At 44.4% G+C, this 23,342-nt stretch overlaps 4 protein-coding genes across 7 annotated transcripts; 2 read left to right on the top strand and 2 right to left on the bottom strand.

Annotated features, from left to right (window-relative positions):
• Window positions 1–142: 142 nt before the first annotated feature.
• On the top strand, window positions 143–3,331 carry LOC116424634 (TWiK family of potassium channels protein 7). Its single transcript, XM_031971271.2, has 6 exons — window positions 143–290; window positions 355–973; window positions 1,826–1,957; window positions 2,049–2,238; window positions 2,303–2,518; window positions 3,174–3,331. The coding sequence occupies exons 2-6, from the start codon at window positions 794–796 to the stop codon at window positions 3,329–3,331; spliced, it is 876 nt and encodes a 291-aa protein (XP_031827131.1). The 5' UTR covers window positions 143–290; window positions 355–793.
• A 651-nt stretch (window positions 3,332–3,982) lies between these two features.
• Window positions 3,983–14,893, top strand: LOC116424632 (uncharacterized). 4 transcript variants are annotated; one of them, XM_076367996.1, is made up of 7 exons: window positions 3,983–4,357; window positions 4,443–4,516; window positions 5,958–6,130; window positions 6,217–6,925; window positions 7,658–7,900; window positions 7,983–8,135; window positions 8,207–14,893. In XM_076367996.1, exons 4-7 carry the CDS (start codon window positions 6,812–6,814, stop codon window positions 11,036–11,038), a joined length of 3,342 nt encoding a protein of 1,113 aa, XP_076224111.1. In that variant the 5' UTR covers window positions 3,983–4,357; window positions 4,443–4,516; window positions 5,958–6,130; window positions 6,217–6,811; the 3' UTR covers window positions 11,039–14,893. The 4 variants fall into 4 exon arrangements, with proteins under 4 accessions (XP_076224111.1, XP_076224110.1, XP_076224113.1 ...); XM_076367995.1 differs by lacking the exons at window positions 3,983–4,357; window positions 4,443–4,516 and adding an exon at window positions 4,524–5,060; XM_076367998.1 differs by lacking the exons at window positions 3,983–4,357; window positions 4,443–4,516 and adding an exon at window positions 4,525–5,060 and having other exon boundaries at window positions 8,222–14,893.
• On the bottom strand, window positions 10,659–17,046 carry LOC116424677 (uncharacterized). Its single transcript, XM_031971394.2, has 8 exons — window positions 16,710–17,046; window positions 16,383–16,606; window positions 16,137–16,328; window positions 15,709–15,936; window positions 15,262–15,437; window positions 14,920–15,045; window positions 14,148–14,259; window positions 10,659–13,365 (listed from the first exon to the last, which is right to left on the bottom strand). Exons 1-8 carry the CDS (start codon window positions 16,928–16,930, stop codon window positions 13,232–13,234), a joined length of 1,413 nt encoding a protein of 470 aa, XP_031827254.2. The 5' UTR covers window positions 16,931–17,046; the 3' UTR covers window positions 10,659–13,231.
• A 141-nt stretch (window positions 17,047–17,187) lies between these two features.
• On the bottom strand, window positions 17,188–22,319 carry Cyp4g15 (Cytochrome P450 4g15). The gene is made up of 8 exons (XM_031971270.2): window positions 22,150–22,319; window positions 21,244–21,482; window positions 20,714–20,911; window positions 19,138–19,390; window positions 18,619–18,814; window positions 18,332–18,526; window positions 18,017–18,254; window positions 17,188–17,898 (listed from the first exon to the last, which is right to left on the bottom strand). Exons 2-8 carry the CDS (start codon window positions 21,470–21,472, stop codon window positions 17,531–17,533), a joined length of 1,677 nt encoding a protein of 558 aa, XP_031827130.1. The 5' UTR covers window positions 21,473–21,482; window positions 22,150–22,319; the 3' UTR covers window positions 17,188–17,530.
• Window positions 22,320–23,342: the final 1,023 nt, after the last annotated feature.

Here is a 23,342-nt window from a genome sequence, read left to right as displayed (position 1 = left end):
TTCGACAATAAACATTATTCAAATCGACGAACAATAACATCAAACTAATAATAATAACAACAAACTAATACTAAAACGAACAACTAACATAGAATTTCTATATCCTTTCATTCTAATATGTTCTTTTGTATACATTGCAGACACTATAATGTTTAAACAATAATATTATTATTTCAAACGTGAAAGGAAAGCATGCAGAACCATTCCAATTTCAACAAACGAGAAGCATTAATGGTACACGGAGTCATCGGCGACAATAATGTTCATTGAAACAGATGCATTACGAATTGGTAAGTGCAGTCTTTTGACAACTTGTATATATAATCAAATATCAACAAAGACGTTCCATTGCAGGTGAAAGCGGGGATGGATACTCTTCAACCCTTTGCGGTCCGAAGTGCTCTTGGTTTCTCACTCTGAGGTTCACGTCGACATCAATTACAGCTTAATACGACGCTCTATTTATTCAACAATATTTGGGAGTCATTGAAATGTTACCCTTAAGTGGTACAATTGTGATACTACAAATATATAGAAAAAATTGTTAAGGTAGAGGTCGCAATAAAATAGAATGTCGAGTCTGACGTAGGACTGCTAAGGGTTAACGACTGGTACACTTTGAGAACGTCGTGGAGAGAAAATCGAATTCCGGTCAGAGTTTTAAGAGCACGCACCGACACGGTCCCATACGGAAATAACCGGAGCGATTGCGGAGGATTCAAGCGATTCCGATCATCAGTTCTGCTCGAGTGTCGGAGGCGGTTACGTGAGCCGGGAGAAACGTGGCCCTAGAATGACGAGCAACAAACCAGGGTTGACCGTGCAGTTTAATCAAGCTTGCGACATCGTTCACGAACCACCCTTGGAGAAAAGACAGTTCTTCAATGAGGATCATCTGCGGAAAATCAAAGCAGTCACCGGACACGTCGGCCTGCTGATCACTCTGATGCTTTACACAGCGATTGGGGGTTTGGTGAGTGGAATTAGCCTTGTACGTAAGCAACCCCTTTCTAATTAGCTTCCCTTTAGACTACTTATAAATGCTCTTAACTGAAGCTGATCTAGAATAGGATTCCTCCGGAAAGATGTTATTATTAAGCAACTGAAAAGGATTCGCTGGTTGATGTAGCAGATTCCTTGACCTTCACCATTCTTATCAGAAGTGGAGGAAGTGGTCACCAAAGGAATGCAACTGACTCGCAGAGATGAACATCGTGTTTGTTGCTTATTGTTAGCGAAACGTGCTTCATCTCTCGAGCAGTTGGAACGTTTACAAATAAACGTTAATAGCGACGCTCAGCCGGCAGTGCCGCGCGTATATACCAACGATTTCGCACTTTCCTAGTTGTTTAGTTACGGGGTTTTATGCGGCGCGTAATATTTATAGAGATAACAACACGAGACTGGATTTCCAATCGGCGTCTTTATTTTTAGCGATGGACCAATCGCGGGACCGTTACGATTCCCGTCAGTCTATTCGGTAAGCTTTTCGGCCACGAATAATTCGTTCCGGAGATCGTTTTTATCGCGCGCTAGGTTTCAACCACGGACAGCGGGATGATTGATGTCGCCGTGGAAACGCGGAATAGACGGTAAATAAATCGGAGGGTAAACCTTGACTTTAATGTCCTACTCGAGGCTCGAGAGCTTCGCAAACGCGACGCCGTTCGTGATCTACATCGTTAGGACTGGGCAATTAGATTTCTTATTACATCGAAATTACCGCGGGACTATAGATTCTCACAGATCGTCGAACACACGATAATTAACCGTCAGCTTCAACCGCTTCTGCGATTACTTCGTTACGCGTTCTTCTTGGGAACAGGTTTTCAGGCACATCGAGCTTCCGGCAGAGTTGGCGCGCTTGGAAAGCTTGCGCGCGAACTTGTGCAGCCACCGACGCTCGTTCGTCGACGCTATCTCGAACAACACCGACGTCTCGAATTTGCAAACTCTGGTAAGTCGATCGTGGATCTCTTTTCGTCGAGATCCAACTTATATGTTCAAGACTATGAAACATTTTTCAAGACTATGAAACATTTTTCAAGGTGAGCGTGAAGCTGCGCGCCTACGAGGAAGTCGTCCAAGAAGCTGCGCAAGGTGGCTTGCTCGTGGGTTTCGTCGCGGATTCGATCGATCAGAACGATCGAGCCACGGCTAGCCTGCCGCCGATCGCTACTGAAAGATGGAACGTTCTCCAAGCGGTCTTCTTCGCGAGCACTGTTCTCACCACAATTGGTAACTTGTTCTTCGAGGTTTATTCAGAAGACTGTGTGCTTAGAGGAATGATTGCGTGTTTTAGGGTATGGGAACGTTGTTCCTTCGACCAGCTGGGGAAGGATCTTCTGCATCTTCTTCGCTTTCGTCGGCATACCTCTCACGCTGACCGTGATAGCCGATTGGGGGAAACTGTTCGCCGGAGCGGTGGTTAAAATCGGTCTGACCCTGAAGTCGAAGCTTCCGTTCGGCTGCTCGTTTCCCTGTATCCCGACAAATTTAGCCGGAAGGCGTTCACTCGGTGAGCCCAGCTATAGAATTTCGTGGGAGGAATCGAGCGAACGTTGAAACTCAATTAACCCTTTGCGGACGAAGATTCACATATGAAGGTGAATTCTACATCGAATGCTTAAAAAGTAGAAAAAAAGCTATACACTCTTGTTATTCAAGTAATTAAGTCATTCGTTTGCAACTCAGTACTCCAAAGACGAGCATTTAACCTTTGCACTTGGGAGGTGACTCTCACCCCTTGGTTCGATACAGTGAAATTATAAAGTTCAATGTTTAACACAACTTTGTATAACACGTCACTACGTGAAATATCAAAGTAAAATAGTTTTGTTCTAATTTATCGATGAAATTATTAACATTAGTCGCAACAAGCATCGTCTATATTTTATCAGCGTTGAATATTTCTAGTGAAAAACTTTCGAGAAAGGGTTAATCTCGCTAAAATGACATTCGTCCACAAAGGGTTAAAGGAACGTTCCGCTCGAATATTCGTACAATCGTATTCGCACGTACGCCGATCTATAAAGCGATCAATGAATCTCGAATGATCTTGAAAGCGGAATGCTCGCGGCCGGTGATCGCGCTCGTTTTGTTTGTATACAGCGCGCTGCGAACGTTTGCACCGGCGGCGAGTAGTCACCGGTTCGTTTCGTGTACCGTTGCAGGAGCTCTGGCAGCGATCGCTCTCCTGTTTTTGTACCTCGCCTGCGGCGCGGGAATGTTTATGCTGTGGGAAGACGACTGGGACTTCTTCGACGGATTTTATTTTTGCTTCGTGACGATGACTACCATAGGCTTCGGGGATCTGGTGCCGAGTGAGTAGACTCGAACCTGTCGCGCACCGTTCTCCCATTCAGCGGAAAGTACAGCGGCGGAACGTAAACAGTGACGCGTGATTTTTTCCCGTCCGTTTTTTCGGATGAATATCGATCACCGTGCGACACGCGTTACCGTTTGCGTCCGTCGCGGCGCGTGTTTGTACATTATTGTAGCTGCGCTTCGTGTCGTACGCAGAGAAGCCGAAGTACACGCTGCTCTGCACGCTTTACATTCTGGCTGGCCTGGCGCTGACCAGCACCATCATCGAGCTGGTCAGACTGCAGTACACTCAGTCCTGGAGGAGTCTGCAGAGACTCAGCGGGCCACTCGCTGAAGCGATTCGTAGGCTCGGCGAGCAAGCTGGAGGCGACATGTCGGCGCTTCACTCGGATCTCAGGTATACCTGGAAGAGATATAGTCTGGTCATAAGACAGACTGGTAGCTGGTATAAATTTTAGGAAAGTGTTGACGGTGGTATCGATGCCACGCTTAAAATGGTCGGCCTCGTTCAACCGATCGGACTCGAAGGATCAAGAGTGGGAGGAAGCGGTGGAGGCTGTGCTTCGCGACATCGCTGCGACAGCGAGCTCGCAGCCCAGTAAAAAGCCGATAGTGCAGATCGTCATTTACGAGTCCAGCGTTTGATTGGTCAGGAGTTTCCGTTGAATTTTAGAAATCCAACCGCATCGTCGGTAGGAATTAAGCGAATTAGATCTGACGAATGACAGGACGGAACCGCTAAATCCGAACTCTTAGAAGGTAATTGTCTTTAGGATTATAGAGAGCAAATTACTTTTGTTATCGGTAAAGAAACCAGTGAGTACGAAGTGGCGAAATCAAGTGATATATGCTACGTCATATTCTGTACTCATTGTCAATCCGTTAAGTCAATAGGCAGAAATTTGAATGAATGGATTATCCAACTAGTGGCGCTGCGATCCATGCCACAAAACCTCGGGATATAGAAGGGAATGCTGCTTCGCGCGACACATCCGACAGCCGCCAGTGAAGTTCACGAACATTTCGTCTAGTAGTGTATTATTTGGTTAAACTGTGCACCCCATACATGGTGCTTTCCACTTGTACACCCCTGTCTTAACTCTATTTCGTTTTAGGGTTTACAGAGACAGAATGAACGGAAGAGAAGGTCGCCGGAAAAATTTAGTGGGATATTGACGCGAGGATAAGGGTGGGTCGAATACAAAAGTGCCTAGGGTCTAAGAGCACCGCCATGCACCCCTGCGTTTTCTCTTTGCTCTCGTTCTCCGGCCTTTTGTACAGTCTGTCTCCTCTTTGATCCTCGTTTCTCTGTCGCGCGACCATTCTATTCATATCGACTGCACCCTAAAGCCATTTCACCTGCTCGACGGATTAGCCCCTTAAAAGTTGGCTACCCTCGTCGATTGTTTTGTATCGTGAAATGCGCGCGTCGATGCGTGGGCCAAGGTACGCGCAGTAACCGACGCGATCCGGAGTTCGATCCGCAGTCCCTATGTCGGGCCGACCGGATCAGCGAAAACAATAATTTTCTAGAAAAGCCGCTGCTAAATTTAGAAATCGCGACACTGCCCGAATCCACGACACAGGTGACGTTCCACTGCGTCCTTGGTCGACCTTCGTAATAGTCTACGGTGTTACACGGGGGTCTCCGGCTGGTCCAGATCATGCAAAATTCGTCCCCTCTTCAAAACAACACCGAGAGACCCTCGGCTCTCGTGTGCATCGCTTATAGTGTGCGTATACCTTAACGAAACGTCCGATTGCATGGGCCGGACTACTGTAAACCAAGCAGTGCTCGTATTTGACAGTTTTGTGCTGGGAACATCTTCGCTCTATACTTGTGTGAATGCCTATAGTCCACATGTACACGTTGATCGATAAAAAGAGGGAAAAGGAAGGAAGGAACAGATTATGTTAACAATTGTTTTTTTACAACTCTGTTTATTAACATAATATGAATTCTATACACATAATACATTGTGTACGATACGTATATTCGTATAACAGAAATTGAGTCTGTATAAAAATAGTTCCATTATCGTGATTGATAGGAAGGATGATATTAAGTTAAATTATGCCTGTTGCGCATATGTATATGTATCTTTAATTATACAGATCGAATGAAAAATATTTATTATGCAACTCTACAATGATAAATATGAAAGGTTATATAATAAACATAATATACGTTATACAGAATTTTGGTGATAATAGTGATACGATAAATCGTACTGTTTACGTATTGTTCGAACTGCTTGAATCATTTAAGCGTTGTTTTCATGCATTTCGTTTGCGCGGTATTTTTGAATGCGCACAATGATGTACATTTTCATTCTAAGTCAATCGTCGTTTTTATCGAGCTCCACGCAACACTAACAGTGATTATAATTACAGATTGTTAGCTAATAAAGAGACTGCAGACGTATCTGAAAATTTGCAAATATTAAATTTTAAGGATTTTCGTAAACTATACGCGAATAAAAGTCCATAGTATATACTGATACAGTGTAAAGTACAAATATAATTCTTACAAATATAATTTCATCTCAATGAATGATTCTGTGTATTACGAGCAGCAAGTTTTATGCAAACGAATAATGTCGATACGTTTGAATGTTTTTTATATTTAGCAAGTTAGTACGATGACTGGGACCAAAGATCCAACGGAGCAACCGAAAGTGGCCGAGATCAAGGATGAGGTTACGGAAAAGAATATGATAATTAAAAAGAGTTTCGCAGACTTTAAAAACAATTATGTGGAAACCTGTCTTGAGTTTTCGAAGGAAGTGATAGAGTCTCTCAGGTGATCGATTAGTGCAGCCGGTCGAACGTTGTCGCCGGTACCGTGGGAAATATATCGAAATGACGTCGTTTGTATTTGTTTCGTAGGTTGCTTCTGCAGGAATTGAAAGCTCGTTTCGAACAGTTCCGTGATCAGCAAGAGAGTATCCTTGATTTATTTTCGAATCTACAGAAGTGGACTAAAGGGGAACAATAAATGAAAGGCTGCCGAAGTTATTAATGTTCATTTAATAGATCCCTTTTCCGATAAGATTCAAAGTTACACGATCCGATTGAATGTATAGCGTCGTGAAATTATTTCGATTAAAATCATACAACAGCAACCAAGCTGGCGGAACGTTAATTGTACGTTATTCTTATCCCACCTTAATGTGAAACATAAAAATAACGGACGGGACGGTTCAAAAAGCAACGTATATATTTAAAGCGTAACGATTCGAATCGATATATGCGAGAAATACCTTACCGGACGATATATATCGATATAACAGACGCCATCATGGATTCGTGTGCGATTACCGTTAATATAATGCGTTGTATTGTGTTTGTTATTTAACTTAGAACCGCCAATATCCTAACTGTGTTTTATTTTAATTTTCTACGAATTTTTCACGAATATTAAATGCACTTTAGTTGTTCTTAGTAGTTCGCACTTTTGTTGGTTAATTTGTATGCATTCAGTATGTCAAGACAATACTGCTTTCTCTGTGCGAGCGACGAAGGTGTTTTCCTAGACATTACAGTTGAAAATAAACAAATATTCTGCGAACAATTTGAAATTTGTTCATTGGTCAAGGTACGTTCATTAAGAATTTACATAGTTTTATATTCCATTCTTGTTCAATTCGTAGGATTTTGTCCGAGTGTGCGTCGATAGTCGTGTACATTAAATAACTAAACCTACCAGTAGGATACGTTTAAATTTTGCATCTTATAATTGTATTAACACGAAAAGTACATAATCATTACATACTATTTTTTAGCCATCACAATTTACAATAAAAGAAATGTTATTCCACTTACAAATTTGTATTAATTTATGTTAAATGCAAAGTGTAATAATATTCGACGTTTGCGTGGAAAAAACGCGGGCGTTGTTATTGGCGATATAAGTTATTTATTAAAGAACTATGAACATAATATTTTATTATAGTAAATACTGAAATACTTGTTGCTAACCTCTGTTTCATCTGGAGCTCAAAAATTTCAGGTGCATCTGAGTTTGTTTATTTTCCAATGTCTAATTTGTTATGATTTTCACTTTGTGTACACAATATTATGTATTGGTTGTTCCGTTTAGCCTTATTTTATTGGAGCTTATTAAATTTGATCGATATTTAGTTTTCTTTTGTAGGTGTTTAATTTTATATTATTCGCAGCTAAAATTATTTGCATGCAAAGTAGGGGAGAAGCTGCTTCGAACTTTAGTAACGCTATATAAGAGTTTACAATTGATTTTATTAAATGTTTTAGTATAAAAAATAATAAAAACATCAGTTATATCACATAGTATATTTTATTTCTGCAGGTACCTACTTCAGATGAGTTGCCAACTAAAATATGTCATAAATGTGCATATGAACTGAAACAGTGTAGCACGTTTTTACAAAAATACAAAAACAGTCTGAAACCAAAAACACAAAGTCGAGGAAAACAGTGTTGTGGTATATGTCATCTACAGACGAAAAAAGAATATACTTTTGACCTACGCAAAGAAAATTCATTGCAGCGAGCATCTATTGATAAAATACAAAAAGTTTTCAATGATGAAGTAAGAAACTTAATGCTTTAGCATAGATTAAATTTTTATTAATTAGCAGTGTTTTAATATTAAAATTGTTAAACATCAACAGGTTAATAGACTTCAAGGAAACAACAAATTTATATGCCTGTCTTGTCGATACACAGTGGATGTATTGTGTGATTTAAAACATTTATCTGAAGAAACATCATCTAAGTTGGACAACATAATCAATAAGAAAATAGATTATTCAAACTTTCCACAGGTTGTAATATATCGTATACAATAATACATTACATATTAAATTTCATATTTAATTTCTGGTAATAAACATAGTTTTTATTGTATCAGGTAAAGACGGCTGTTGTAAATCGTAAAACTACAATCACAGAATCTGCCAGAGCAACATTAAAAGTAGCACAGGATTCAGATAGTGATTCCTCAACAATGACACGTACAAGGTCTAAAAATAAAGTGAACAACAAATTAAATAATAAGGTCAATGCAAAGCCAAAAGAACAAGTTTGCCAAGAATGTGAAAACACCATTAAAAGTGACAGCGAAGCATACAAAATTAAAAAGACTGGTCAAAGCATATGTAAAGTCTGTTGGGAGAACAAACGTTCCAATGCAAAAGATGCTGAGACGTCGCAGAGTTCAGCAGAGACTAAAGTGTGTAAAGTTTTTCTAAAGGATGTGTTGAGTCAGCCAGCCCCGAAAAAAGGTAAACTTAACAAAGTCAAAGAAGATAATCAGAGCAAGAGACAACTCAGAGTAACAGGCAAGAAAGAAAAGAGGTCTTCTAATCTAAGCAGCGATGCGGAAAGCGATGCCGGAAAGCAAGCTGAAAAACGTACGTTACGGACAACGAATTCGGAAGACACTGACAGCTCGGATAGGCCATATAAAAGACCCAGACGTAACGTCAGAGACGTTACAGAATCGGAATCACCGACAAGCGTCGTTCCATCGAAGATAACTCGTGGTCGAAAAGCTGTTGAGAATAATAAACGTAAATCTAATCAGAGCTCCGAGTCGGATTCTGCCTTGAACAGTGCGAAGGAACGCGAGGGTCCATCGACTAGACAGAAGAGGGCAAAATATTCAGACACCAACGACGAATCGTCCACGGATGATGGCGGGTCAAGAAAGAAAAAATTAAAGTTTTCAGATGATGTAACTATAATGATTGACTTAACAAATACAAAGGAAGACGAAGAAAGGCCCAGAAGAAACGCGTCGACTCGAAATAACGCTAATCCAGAAAAGGCCATAAAACCAGCTTTGGTGAAGAGATCATCACAAAAATCAGAACTTTCTGAGACTGTCGAAAAAATAATGAGTGATGGCAACACTGACACGTACTCTTGTGAAGAGTGCGGAGTTAATTATGAAAATAAAACTGTGTTTTTGACGCATAAATTGACCCACTACAAGCAGCCGAAGTTACAATTGGAGAGAGTCACCGTTGGAACTAACGTAGAACCGCCGTCGCACACAAGCGAGGAACTGGATGATCAAAGCGAAGATCAATCGGAGGCTATAACAATCAGGGTGGACGACGACGAAGAAGAAACAGGACTGAAAGAAAATAACATGGATGTTAGCAATGAAGTAGATTCGAGTTCTCGTACGGAAGAAACGGCTGGCTCTCCTAAAAAAGATGTATTAAAAGAGGCCGCCGATGGTGAAACTGTTGCGAAAGAAGCCGTCAGTGATCACGAACAATCAACTGAGAAAGACAGCAGAACCACTCGAAGTATAAGTAGGCGAAGTAAAATCAGTCTAAGCGAAAGCGACAAGGACAACGTTGAAAATATCCCTGAAGCGACAGAAGAGGAACCTGTGGAGGACATTTCACTCACTAATATCGACGACGACCAGGAAGAAGAAGACAAAGAAAAAGAGCAAGAAGCAAACAAAGAAAATGAGAAAGAAAGCGAAGAAGCGGTAACAGTTACCGAAACGGAAGAAATCAAAAAACAGAGCGACAAGGAAAAAGCAGTAGATACGGAAAAAGAAAGCGAGACAACTAGCGAAGACACGTCGAGCAAACTGAAATCCAGTAAAGATGGCAGTGAAGATGTTGCTGACATCGATAAATCAAAATCTTCCGAGACAACTGATGAAACTAAGGACGAAGAAAAAGACAAATTGGATTCTGCCGATAAGACCGAAGAAAGCGAAGCTGCTAAGAAAGATGACTCTGCGACGTCCAAGAAATCTGAAGAAAATGAGACTGAGGGAGAAGAGAAGTTATCTGAGAAATCCGAAGAGGAGAAAATGAAGGAGAAATCTGAAAAGAAGGATAAACCAAATTGCTCTAACGAACCTGAGGAGAAGGACAAGTCAAGTTGCTCTAAAGAATCTGAGGAGAAGGACAAGTCAAGTTGCTCTAAAGAATCTGAGGAGAAGGACAAGTCAAGTTGCTCTAAAGAACCTGAGGAGAAGGACAAGTCAAGTTGTTCTAAAGAATCTGACGAGGACAAACCAAGTCACAGTAAACAATCTGAAGAGGACAAGACAAGTTGCTCTAAAGAATCTGAGGAGGACAAGTCAAGTTGCTCTAAAGAACCTGAGAAGGACAAGCCAAGTTGCTCTAAAGAACCTGAAGACAAGGACAAGTCAAGTTGCTCTAAAGAACCCGAAGACAAGGACAAGTCAAGTAGCTGTAAACAATCCGAAGAGACCAAGAAACTTGATTCTTCTGCGAAACATGACGAGGAAGAAATCGTAGAAGCGGAGGAGAACGACGAAATTGTAGAAATTAACAGTAGAGATAGTTCTGACGACATCAAGGAGGTAACTCAGAGGGAGTCCGACGACGAGGTCGAGATCCAGTGCACGCAAAAGGTATCCAACAATTCTAGAGAGTCCACGGACGAAATAGTGATTCTGGAGAACAACAAAAGTACAAATGACGTTCAGACAAGTGATTCGGGTGTACTGGAAATTGATAGTTCGGAGCCGGTAAAACAATCGACAGACTCCGCGGACGCGGCGGCCGAAATTTTGCAGGAAGTTTTAGATCTAGCGAGCGCTGAGGTACAGAAGCGTCAGGATGTCGTCGATGTGGACGGCGAAAACAATTCCGGTGAGGCAGAAACTCTGGAGAACATATCGCGCGAAGTACAAAATGGCGGCGGCGCGAGCCGTAACCTCGACTAGAGTACTTTCTCCGCGATCGAATCTTTATAAACCGTGTGCAGTCCATTCTTATATCGTAAACGTTATATTCTGCATGTTAAAATTACGTACATCGGATACTCTTGTACGAATCGTTAACGGGAATTTACAGATCGGTGAATTTTTCGGAATCTATGAAGCATCAAATTGGTAGTTCGTTGTATAGAGTACAGAGGGCGTTTCGTAGACTACAGTCGGTATTTCGGGTCGGTATGTAAATTGGAAGGATACCGACCGAGGATTCCGATGAGAATAAGCTGAAGCTTTCCTCGGACTTTTTATTATAATTTAAAAGGAAAAGAACGATCCGTCACACGAGTGTAATGTCCCGTCGTCTATTTTTAGACAACGACGCAGAATCGAGAAAAATACGCGTGCCGACAAGATGGCAGCCGCGCGGAATTCATTGCATACCTTGATGCGTCACTGATTCGCTCAGAGTAATTTTATACGATTTTTATGAACAATACTAGTTTGTTTACCTTACGCATGCAATCGTCGACAGTTGCAAGTAGTTTACTGTTTCGTTTTGCAAGTTTCCCATCGCCATTTTTCTTTCCGTTACCTGACAATGCACTTGTTCGTTGCTTTGCCGTAAGCAATTTAAGACAAACGTGTTTCGATTTAAAATATTGATAATACGCGAAAGGTATTTGGATTTACCTTAGTATATTAGTTGTACCGGTAATTAAAATTTAGGTACTTTATATCGATGAAATTTTTATTCGTGTACACTTTTTAATCGGTTCCTCTCTCTCCCGCGGAGGATCGTATTTTAATCGTTGATAATGAAATTGGAATTGTTTGAAAAGGAGTATGTCGGATGGAGCGCCCTCGAAAATTTGTATTTGACGATCTGTCCGAATAATTTGCCTAATGATCAAGTGAAATTGTGTATCACGCGAAACGAATGATTCGCAAGAAGAATATGCGCGGTCGCAGAATACGAGTCTTGTATATTCTTGTACGTTTCATTAGGATATATTTAAGGAGTGTACAGTTGTTTGCGTGCAATGTAGCCTTGGTGAATTTCGTGAGTCTTGCAGCGTATGATTCGTTACCGCGATCATTTGTTAGCCCAGTTCAGAGCTGGACATTCTCACTCTCCCTTCTCCCATTTCTGATTATACTTCATTTACACAACGACCACTTATCATGCCGACAATTTTTACACATTCATCGGATACTCATGAAGTCCAGGATCATTTGAAAGTCGATCCTGATAGTATTAAATACTATTTTAACGCCAAAAAGTATTGAACTGATCCTTCAAGGACGTATTTATATTGAAATCCGTTTGATTTGAATATTTTTACCCAGCTCTGACAAAAGGGTATCGACTGAACCAGAAATTGTCCAATTTCTTGGGGACTTACCGTGAAGTAGCTCAAACCGTTACGCATGGGAAAATATAATCGATGTAAATCGAGAAGGAAACATCAGCAGTCACGTCCGCATCGCGGCTCGGCCGTTCTCGCTGGAGGTCTGCGACGAGATCGTTTCCTCCGAGGACTCGTACCGGACCTCCGAGTCGGATTTCCCTTCTGGAACCGGAAGAAGACTCGTCAGCGACCTGTGCATTAGGTCATCCCAAAAGCTCGTGTCCTAATTATTAAACGCTTCTCCTCGCGTTCGGAGGTTGGTCCAGGAATTGTATCATTTCATTTGGAAATCGACCAAGTTACGATGAAAGTAGAAATACTACTCCACGGAGTATCGCGAAATTGTACAAAGGATTTGCGAACACACGAGTTTATGGGATAATGTAATGCCAGTTCTCGATTCAGAATCAAAGGACATCATCATTAGGGGACGACGCCGGCCGTGTCGGTCTGCTCGCGAGTTCATCGTCTCTCGCGAACCAGATATGCCAATGCTGTTATCAGTGATCAAACAAAACAAACGGTGGCCATTGTAACACAGTCAGCGTGTTGGTGTATTATATATACATATACGTATTATTACTAGGAACTAAGTCTCATGAAGCTAAGGCATCACTGAAAGGAAATTCAAGGTAAAACGAGATAGCTGTACATAAAGTAATCGCGTATGGAAAGAAAGATCCGCGAAGCGATGATCGCGTTGTACATTGCGGAATTATGCTGCACGATCGCCGTGAAGTGGAGCCGATCGCGCGGCTCGTTTTATAAATCCGATCGGAAAGCGGCTTGTTTCCTAGTTACCGTGCATCTCCTCCATCCAGAATGGCTCCCTCAGACTTTTCCATCGGCAGATCCTCAGAGTGGGTTGCCGCTGTTGCGCGCCGCATCGCAGAAGCAGATCCCAGTACTCCTCGATCCTCTCGTGCCCTGCGGACACGCGGAGCCGTGCGAATCGTTAGGGCCGCGAAATCTACTAAAACTCGAGAACGTTTCTCTCGCCAGTGATAAATCTTTCCTTCGCGATCGTTGTACGTTGAGTTCGTTTAGCGCACACTTTTCCGTTCCTAACGGCGAAACCGATCGAATCGTGTCTTCTTTTCATACCGTGTCCAAATTCGGAACGTTTCTCGAAGTTCTAACGGAATTCGATGGTTGCAATCATGCGAACGATCGACGTGACGACCGATCCACCCGTGACCACCCGGAACGATTGTTCGCGGTTTATTTTTTACGGAAGACAGAGAGCCCTCTTTCCTCTCGTTTGATATCTCTTTCTATTTTAATTTCCTGACCGTTTCCCCGAAGAGCGAGCTCGCCTGGGAAGAACAGCACGCAGCAGAATCTCTGTGTCTCTGCCGGTGATATTATTGAAGCTTTTTCTTTCGCTAAGATCGGTAGGCAAAGCCCGCGAACGACAGAAGGAGTCGATTGTAATCCTACATCTATTTGTACGTTTAAGTCTAGTTCTGTAATCCCCACCGCACGACGCATTGTCTCGTGTCGCACTAATATTTATAATACTGTTCATCTGTAAAATAGAATAAAGAGTAGCTGTATTTCTAAGGAATCAGGTCTCACGGAACGCTGGCTGCGTTCGCGGGGCGAACGCCTGGCTTCCTTTCCTTCGAACGTCCGTTCTCGTCGAACCGTCGAGCCACACGGGAGCATCGTTTCGGTTCGATCGGGAAGTTCGGCTCGAACGTTCGTACCTTTCGATATTCCCGCGATGCACCTGGCACGGTCGGCCTCGTGGGACAATCCAAGGTCGTTGTACAGCCTGAAAGCGTTCTCCAAGTGAACGGTAGCCACGTCCAGCTTGCCCTGCACGAATAAACGAATATCACTCGACTGCGGATCTTTATACATTTTCAGAGATGAATTTACAATGATACTTGTTCGAAGGATATCCATTATAACGCTCGATCAGAGATTCTAATTAGGTTCAAGAATTGAATAAAAATGATATTATATTTTAGTCGAAGTCACGTTGTATTCCGCTTCGTACACCGGCACTTCGGACGAATGCATAAAATCCGCAGTCTAACCGCCGTCGGCTTTCTTTGCCTTTGTTTTGGTTTGCAATCGGCATGCACCGTTGATTTTATTATTCGAACTTCACGCCGCGACCGATACACCTCGCCCGTTAGGCTGCGGATTCTCATGCAAGCTTTTATTTTTCGTAACGAGATCGAACTTGAATTGTTAATTTCACCGGGGATCTTCGTCGACGCGTTTTAGACAATGACATGTACAAGTGTTTCTAGAGAAATTATTGGACAAGGGAAGAGAATCGGTGGTAATGTCTCTGATCCACGAGTCAGATAAGTTACGAGTAGCCATTATACTTTTGTATTTGCTTCCTGTGCGTTCGTCAGTTGCGATTACGTTTTTACTTTCTCCCACTTTGTTTTGTATTAGTCTAAATTCTTTTGTAACAAGCGTAGTATAGAGAGTCTCTCTTGTGTTCATTTATTTGCATACCTGACTCAAGCAGTGCTCGCCGGTGTAATAACGAGCGTCGGCGAGTTTCTCGGACAGATGGAAATTCTCGGCGTTCTCCCGGAACATGCGTAAGTGTTTCTCCGTGTGAACATCGTCGTCCAGTTGCTGCGGCGAGTAACGATTATTTACATTACTTCTAATTGAATTGCAGCGAATCGGTCGGCTGTCTAGTGTCGTTTCGGAGATCGTCTCGAGATCGGGGAGAAACGTTCCCTCAAACTTCGAGGATCCGGTAAGTTAGTACTCCGTTAATCTTCGTCCGAACTCTTCCAAATCTCTAATTCCGCTTTTTGTTTCATGCGATGGTATACTTGTAAGTACCTTGTACGCAAACGCAAGTTCCATGTGTGCGTTGCAAATGCCCTCAGGATCCGGGAGCCTCTTCGCCAGCGCCAGTAGCTTCGAGAACGTCTTCAACGCGAGTTTCACGTCGTTCACCGCCATGTAACACTTCCCGAGCTCGTGCAGCGTTTCGTTTAGATATCCCGTGGTGCCAGCTACGGTATTCGATTCGATTTAGCGTTTATATTCATTAGATTACCCCATAAATTACACGATTCCGTATATTCTATCGTGACGATCCAGATGAACGAAGTTCTAATTTCATTATAGAATGTAGATGACTCGTTCGTAAAAGGGAATATCCTTATTAAAGGAGTTTCGCTTATCTCGATTTCGAAGAATAAAAGTATAAGAATCGCGTTATTTACGAGACGACTGAAATTTCATTGTAAACGCGACGAGTCGCCGAGATTCGAGGAGACTCACCGTCGGTAGCCCTTTCCAAAGCTTCGAGGCAGGATTTCAGAGCTGCGTCAGGATCCTCGGGCCGGTCGTTGCGCGCGAGAATCAGGAGAGCTTTGTACAGAAGGACATTGCACTCCCTGAAGATGGAACCCTGCTTCTCTCCGAGCTTCTTCGAAGCGTTCCAGGTTTTCCTCGCGGACGCCTCGCGCGCCTCGTTCAGATAAGCCAACGCTTCTCTCGGGCTCTGCACTGAGTCATAATTATTCGCGACTCCTCTCGTCATTCGTGTATTCTGATTCGAAAGGCGAGACTATCCTGCAGCTTTTACTTCGCGCTCGCTGCGGACGAGGTTTCCGCGTGTGCCGGGAGTCATTTAGCTGACTCGATAATAAAATGGTTCAACGAGGGATTCAAATGCTGAATTCGAAATTCATTCGTTGATTACTAACATTCAAGAAAGAGGAATCGACCGTACAGGTAGCGAATCAGAGTGATCGTCTGACGATCATCATCCTCGACGAATTCCGCGGCCGACAGAGCTGCCTGGTAGAGTCTCTCGGCTATCCACCGGCATTCCCGATTTTTCGTCTGGAAGAACAACGCAGTGTCCAAGAGCGACACAGCTCGGTCCGTGTAATCGCCTGAAAACGAAATCGTTCGACGGAGACAAGAAGCCTGGAAGTTTGCAGCCCTACCTTTCCTCGTCGCCTTCTCGAAAGCGACCAGTCCTTCTCGCAGCCGATCCACGAGATCCTTCTGATCCCTCAAACACGGCTGTTTCTTTCTTATCAGAGAACCCGTCGAAGTCTCGGCTATTTTCTGCTCGAACTCCAGGAATTCCGCCATTCGACGGGCCGCTTCCTTGTAGCCTCGCTCTTCGAGCTCGAGCAGAATCGCCCGATGATACGGCGTGTAGAACCTGTTTAGCGAATCGCAGATAGATCGACTGTTTGTCTCAACAGCATTGCGGATGATTAATCGAATCACCGGAGACACATCGAAATCCACGCAATAATAGGTACCATCTGACTTGTGCAGGACTTAAATCTGGCAAGGCCGCCTTCAGTTCAGCCATAACCTTCTTGATCTCGTGGTAGTCCACTTGCGGCAGAGTCTTCAATCCCGCCGGGTACGCGATGCGTTCGCTTTTCCTGCCACTCGAACTGCTCGAGCATTCCTTGTAGTCTTGTTTCAACGTTTCCAGGACATCGTACTTCTTGCTCCGGCGATCTCGAGCGGCCATCTTGTCGCGCGTACTCCCGTCGTACGATGGTCGAAACGAACGTCGACTTTCCTTTGGTTTCTTAGCCCCCAAAGCTTGAGCATCTCAGCGAGAGTCGATCGTCGAGCTCTCCAACATGAAAAAGCGAGCACTTTCGAGCTTCTTATTTTAAAGTCACGAATGGATGCAACGAAAGAAGCTTTTGTCGAAGCACAGCTACGCCAGAGAATCATCGGACTATAGTAATGCGTGAGAAGAAAACTTAAACAACATTACAATTGAGATTTCACAGCTGAAAAAGCTGTATAATTTATTTCTCGTGATAACTATCAACGTAAGTATATATGTCTATATATACGTTGCGCAACCATTGTTCATATACCTACAACATTTGCATACAATGCGCGAATTGGTTGTTTTCATACTGTTCCTTCTTCCACTTCGTTTCTTTTTCACGTGATCACATTTGTTATAATATAATAGCTTCGCATCGAATGGTGTCCGCATCGCGAAGTTAATTATCGATAATAATAATAATAATAATAGTAGTAATAATAATAATAATAATAATAAGATAATAATAGTAATGATAATATCTCGTAGAAAATTTGCCTAAAACATTTATGCGGTCGCGGCTACTAGCGGTTTCCTTGGTTCGAGCTGAATCCTGAATCCCTCGGCCCTCTTCAGGATGATGTCGGCCTGCAGCCTGAAATCGGACTCCTTCATGTTCGATCTGACGCGGAAGTTCCTCAGGATCGTGGACAGGACGATCTTCAGTTTCAGCATGGCGTATTTACGGCCGACGCAGGATCGCGGCCCAGCGGAGAACGGAACGAACGCGTAGTAATGACGTTTCGCCGTGTTCTCCGGCAGGAAGTTGTCGGGATTGAAGACGTCTGGGTTCGGGTAGATGTGCGCCTGTCGGTGCAGCTTGATCGTGCCGACGACCACCGTGCAACCGGCTGGGATCGTGTAGTCTCCGGATGCTGGAATCATTAACGATTCGTATCGGAAGTTTCCACGGTTAGTCGATCGTTAGCATAATACTCGAATGCTCGAGTATTCGAAGGTTAAAGGCAAAACATCCTTCTAGCGTTCACGTACCTAATTTCAGATCCGTCTTGATTTCACGCGCGATGATTGGCACAGGCGGGTACATGCGAAGCGTCTCCAGGAGGCAACGCTCGAGGTACTTCATCTCGAGAGTGTCCTGGAAGGTGGCCGGCCTGTCGCTGTCGCCGAAGATTTCATCCAGCTCCTGGATCACCTTCTCCTGGATCTCTGGGTGGCAACCCATCATCGACAGGAAGAAACTGGATCCAGCGGCGGTCGTGTCGTGTCCCTGAACGATACGTCGTCTCATTTACCAGTTTCCAACCGGGGAACCAACAACTTTGCGACCGTCGTTTGCGAACTCACCTCGAACATAATGGTGTCCACTTGCTCCTTGACCTCTTCCTCGCTGAGCACCACGCCGCTTTGACCGGCTTCCATCAGGAGGTCGAGGAAAGCCTGCCTCTTCTTCTCGCCGACGTCGTCGTCCACGTCGAGATCGTCCTTCAAGCCTGTCGACTGTCCAAAGGAGACGCCCTCCACAGCGATCGTGCTGCCGTCCTAGAATATTTCGTTACCGTTCATTGATCGTTAGGCGCGAATCCATCGAGGATACTTTCTATAAACCCAACCGGATCAACGTCTACACTCACTTTCTGCGAGCTGGTGTCGATCAGGTTACGTTTGCCGCTCTTGTAGTCCTCCTTCTTCTTCTGTATGACCCTCTTGGTCAGTCCGTGGATGATCTCGAGCAGCTTTATCTGATTCTTGCCGTACTTGGTCAGGTTGAACAGCCAGTCGGGCCTGAGCCAGACTTTCGTGTGGCGCAGATGAAGAATGTCGCACATCCTGCGGATCGATCGCGAATTAAATCGGCAAACACGGGGAAATCGAGTAGTTTCTCTTGGAATAACGGTCGACCGGTAATTAACGCGGACCGCCTATCGCGCAACGATATCGGAATCTATGAAAGTTCCGCGTCGCGCATTGTCGAATGGTCCTGTTCTTTCGAGAAATGCATTTGTGTTCCAGTTGTTACGCAACGTTAGGCATACACCGGCCGCCGTATAGCACGCAGCTATAAACTATTAGCGGGCACCGACTTTCTCCGGAGGAAGAAAACGTTTGCGTAAGAGGATAGAAGAAATACACATGGACATATATATACGTACTTCATCACGGCCATCGCGTATTCGAAGCCGCTGCTGCCCTGCGTCTTCTTCGAGACGCCCATCGCGGTCTCCAGGAGGATCTCGACGGTCAGCTCGGACATGTAATTGTGGACATCGAATTCGTTGTCGCTCTCCTTGCGCATCTTCTCGACGACCGCGCGCGAGTTCGCGTTGAACAGGTCGATGAAGCTCTTCAGCACGTTCAAGTGGAAGGTCGGGGCGATCAGCTTGCGGTGGGCGCGCCATTTCGCTCCTGCGGTTACCGGCCGTTGCGGCACATTAGTCTTTCTTAATTAACTCCGTCAACTTTCTTCCTTCCTTAAAAACTTTATGGAAGCAAGAAAGGTGTTCGAGGAATTGCGAATAACTTCGATTCGAGAGTAAACAGAGGAAATGTATAAAATAAAAGACAATGGGTCGCTAAGGGACAACCTGAAGATCTCCCCATTTAATTAACTAAGCATCAACAGTTCATTAGGGTAGTCTCTATCGTCTCTAAGTTAAGAACTCTTAAACCGCGCTAACGATACCGTCTACTATCCGACTTGCATCCGCATCGTTTGAACCCTGCAGTGATCGGTTCGTCGTCCGGTCGATCGGAAAGACACGCAGGAGGAAACGCGTTTACCGCGAAAATAGAAAAAGCCGCGGCTGCGGGGAAGGGGAGGGGTCGTCAATTATGTAACCGGTGTCCGGCGACCGGTCGACGCTGGTTTACGACGCGGGGCGATATGGAGAAAGACACTCGGCGAGAGTTTCCTTCCTGCTCCGTCTCTGGAGTGCATCTCGCATAGCTGCGACGATCACCGCTCCGGGGAGGAAGCGAGTAAGGACAATGTCAAAGGGCGCGTAATTAATTAAGGGACTCCAGCAGCTGGCTCGCGAGCCGGGATAAGGCTCGAGACGCGTTCGTCTGGAAGAACTGGCCTCCGATCGAACGATCCGGCTCGACCGATCTAGGCGGGCAGGACGAAAGTTTCACGCGAATGGGTCGACGTCTGCACGCGCGCCGGTTTAAGCGGTTACGTGCACGCGTCCCACCGCTCCCTGTTACGTGGACTATCGGACAGGAAAAAAGGACATCTGAACCGAGCAGGAAAGCGACGATAACGCGAACGCTGGAACGAACGTCGCTAATATTATTGGGTCACTGTTACCTTCGGCCGTTTCTCGTGCAGGGCTGGCACCCCTTTGTTGCTAGAATTATTTACGGTTGAAATGTACAGTGAACGAAGTACCGAGGAACCTGTCGCGTTTCACTTTTCGAACGAACTCGGAGGAAATTTAAGTTTCGCGTGAAAACTTGATAGTTACAAGGAACGCGACGAACACGAACGATTTCCCTTATCGACTTTTACTCTGCTCGGGAATGAAAATGGGCGAAGTTCAACGCGTTCGGGAGTTTCGTAGATAAACCCGACGCGTTGCGGAGAAATTGGTCATGGTTGCTTGGCAAACGTGGTTAGAAAGTGGAATGATGCCGATTGCCCGGCCGTTTATCATTACGGCGTTAGTCTGCACTCGAAGGTTGAGCTCTATGAATTCGCGGAGAGCCTGAAAGTTAGAGGAAACTCACCGGTGGAGATCAGGAGACCGTTTCCAAGCCAGGGCTTGAAGAACCTGTACTCCGCGGATTTGTCGATGTACACGTGACTAGAGAGGATCACTTCCACGTCGCGCGGGTCCGTCAGGAAGACCACCAGTTTCGGTCCAACCCATAGCCTGACAACGTTATTGTACTCGAACGATTTCGTGTAGACTTTCTGGAAGACCGCTGTAATCGACGAATGGATGATTACTTTCTAATTAAATATAATATAATCTAACTCTTATTCTTCGCTTGATCACGCGACGCAATCAAATGCGAGCCGACCAAAAATTATTTCAATTGTCTTCCGTTAGTCGTATATCGTATAAATGTGAATATTTTAGAGCAGTTTCATTCAGTTCTATCCAGTGTTTTCATAGTTCGAACAAGCTTGCGTAGAAACACGCGTCGACGGAAAGTTTTGCCGCGGCCGAACGGTTGAAAACTTGAATTCGCGCAGAAGTCTGCAGTCTATTAATTAAGAATGAAATGTAAAATGAGATTCGAATGGCGCTCACCGTCCGAGGAACCGAGCAATTCGAGAGCGTTTCCAACGATGGGCAAAGCCGGCGGGCCGGGCAGTTTTTCGCCCAGCTCTACCAAGTGGCGCCTGGAAATTCGGAAGTAGATGTAATAGAGCACAACGGCAGGGAGGAGCAGCGACAAAAACACCACGGTCGGCGAGAACCCGGAGGCCGAAGCGGCTGCCACCGTTCCCGTCACTATTTCCGGTCCAGCCGCAGACATGTTTCCGTATCTGAAAGCAAAAGCGTGCTCGTTGATCCCTCCGATCGACAGAGGCGCGTCCGACGACGATAAAAGAATAGAAGGCACAACAAAGTGGGGACAGTCGACGGGTTTCACCGAGAATAAATATTGAACCGATCGGGAAAGTCTGCCTACTTTTTCAAATATATTCGCTCGGTCGATGAACTTCTTAAATGAAATTACTCTTTAAATTCGCCTGCGGAACGCTTGAAGACTACTGGTAGATATACTAGAATAGTATATTAGAAGAATACTATTTAATAGAAGACTACTAATAGATTATTCTGTAAGACCGATAAAACCTGATGAACGTAATTCGCGAGGGCGGTCTACGATTAAACGTTCACGCGGAGGAAAATCTACGAGTATCGAGTACAATCGTGTCTAATTGAAACTACCATCGAGAAATAGAAATTTACGTGTGTTCTTGAGAGACTGCCGAACGAGTGATCGTTGGATAAACGTTGAGAACTGCGCGAGAAATCTCGATGCGAAACCGCGGACCACGTCGACACACGGGATTCAGTGGTATTACTGAATTAACTGAGGATTTCCACAAGCACACTCCGACGTCGGGGAACGAGAAAGGGGGTAGCGGAGCACAGCGACGTCACGGGTCGTCGCGAGAGGGGAGGAGATCGTGAATCGGCACCCACCTGTCACACCACTCACACGATGAGTTCTAGCCGATGAACCACCACCGGACTGGTCGAACGATTTCTCGCGATCCGTTTTATAACCGGGCCCCTACTTGCACGGAGGTCCGCGACATTAATTAATCGCCGCGATATGTTTCTATTGGAATCGATAATTATCTCCGATCGCGACATTCGATTTCCCTGCTCGTCAGGTGTTTTCCGTTTGTACACGTGACCTCTCGGTCCTTCCGTGACGAGGTCCTATTGTCTACGATAGAGTGCAACTCGGTTGACATCTTCGAAGCATTGAATATTCGAAGTGATTTTGAAAATAGCTTCATTTGAGTACTATAACGAATGTCTGAAGAAACTGGAAATAATCTATTGTTGCAATTTTCATAGGAATTGCATATTAATCGTATTAAGTGCTCGGCAGTTTTAGTGTTAAAGGAATGAGATGAACGAAATCTACTCCTGGGACTCTATGCAACTACTGCGCGTTTCGTTCAGCGTCCGTTATTTCATTGGACAATTATTGTATCATCCTGAATCATCGTTGCTTTCGGCAATCAGTATACCGCGTTCTATTCGAGGAATAGAAACTGAAGTCGTTTCTGACCGAGTTCGACGGTTTTACTGATTTTTCAGACGTTTACGTAATCAGGAAGAGATACCAATCTTTTCATTGGTAGCGTATGTTTAATGTCCATTGTTGCTACGTGTACCGTAACATAGTAAAATTGTTAATAATTCATCCTAACGCGGAGGAGCTCCGAATGTCGCAGGAGTCATCTCCTTACTGTCGCCAGACTCGCCAGGCAGCGACGTATTTTCACCTCGATGACTCCTAAATAGGATACGGTATCCATTTAAAACGAGACAGCCGCTGAAACGATCCCATTGTTCATTGATGCATAGTGGAAGAAAGTGGTACATAGACCCGAGAAAGTACCATGTTGTTCCTCGTAATCGGTTAAGGCTCGTCCACACTAGAAAGTCGAGGACTTCGGCCGGAATCAGCAGAATCATCGTTTCTCCAAACGAACCCGAGCCGGTCTTCGAGCCGCAGCTCCAAAAGGGCGTCGCATTGATTTTCAATTTGCCAATTACCAAAGGATCTAGACGAGTTCCAAAAAGTCTATGTCATCGTCGAAACAATTCACACGCTTAATCGAGCGATAATACAGTCGCGTACGTGCGAAGATTTCTCG

Source organism: Nomia melanderi, chromosome 5 (assembly GCF_051020985.1).
Source record: "Nomia melanderi isolate GNS246 chromosome 5, iyNomMela1, whole genome shotgun sequence".
NCBI lineage: Eukaryota > Metazoa > Arthropoda > Insecta > Hymenoptera > Halictidae > Nomia > Nomia melanderi.
The sequence above is the reverse complement of the archived record's forward strand: the minus strand, read 5'-3'. Positions and strand labels throughout refer to the sequence as shown.

Coding starts and splice junctions, on each gene's coding strand:
- LOC116424634 (XM_031971271.2), top strand. CDS start 794: ATGACGAGCAACAAACCAGGGTTGACCGTGCAGTTTAATCAAGCTTGC. Junction 1,958..2,048: donor TCTCGAATTTGCAAACTCTG/GTAAGTCGATCG, acceptor ACATTTTTCAAG/GTGAGCGTGAAGCTGCGCGC. Junction 2,239..2,302: donor CACTGTTCTCACCACAATTG/GTAACTTGTTCT, acceptor TGCGTGTTTTAG/GGTATGGGAACGTTGTTCCT.
- LOC116424632 (XM_076367996.1), top strand. CDS start 6,812: ATGTCAAGACAATACTGCTTTCTCTGTGCGAGCGACGAAGGTGTTTTC. Junction 7,901..7,982: donor AAAAAGTTTTCAATGATGAA/GTAAGAAACTTA, acceptor AAACATCAACAG/GTTAATAGACTTCAAGGAAA. Junction 8,136..8,206: donor ATTATTCAAACTTTCCACAG/GTTGTAATATAT, acceptor TAATAAACATAG/TTTTTATTGTATCAGGTAAA.
- LOC116424677 (XM_031971394.2), bottom strand. CDS start 16,930: ATGGCCGCTCGAGATCGCCGGAGCAAGAAGTACGATGTCCTGGAAACG. Junction 15,937..16,136: donor TCGATTCCTCTTTCTTGAAT/GTTAGTAATCAA, acceptor ATTATGACTCAG/TGCAGAGCCCGAGAGAAGCG. Junction 15,046..15,261: donor AACTTGCGTTTGCGTACAAG/GTACTTACAAGT, acceptor TACTCGCCGCAG/CAACTGGACGACGATGTTCA.
- Cyp4g15 (XM_031971270.2), bottom strand. CDS start 21,472: ATGTCTGCGGCTGGACCGGAAATAGTGACGGGAACGGTGGCAGCCGCT. Junction 18,815..19,137: donor TACGCGATGGCCGTGATGAA/GTACGTATATAT, acceptor ATCGATCCGCAG/GATGTGCGACATTCTTCATC. Junction 18,527..18,618: donor TCGACACCAGCTCGCAGAAA/GTGAGTGTAGAC, acceptor GAAATATTCTAG/GACGGCAGCACGATCGCTGT.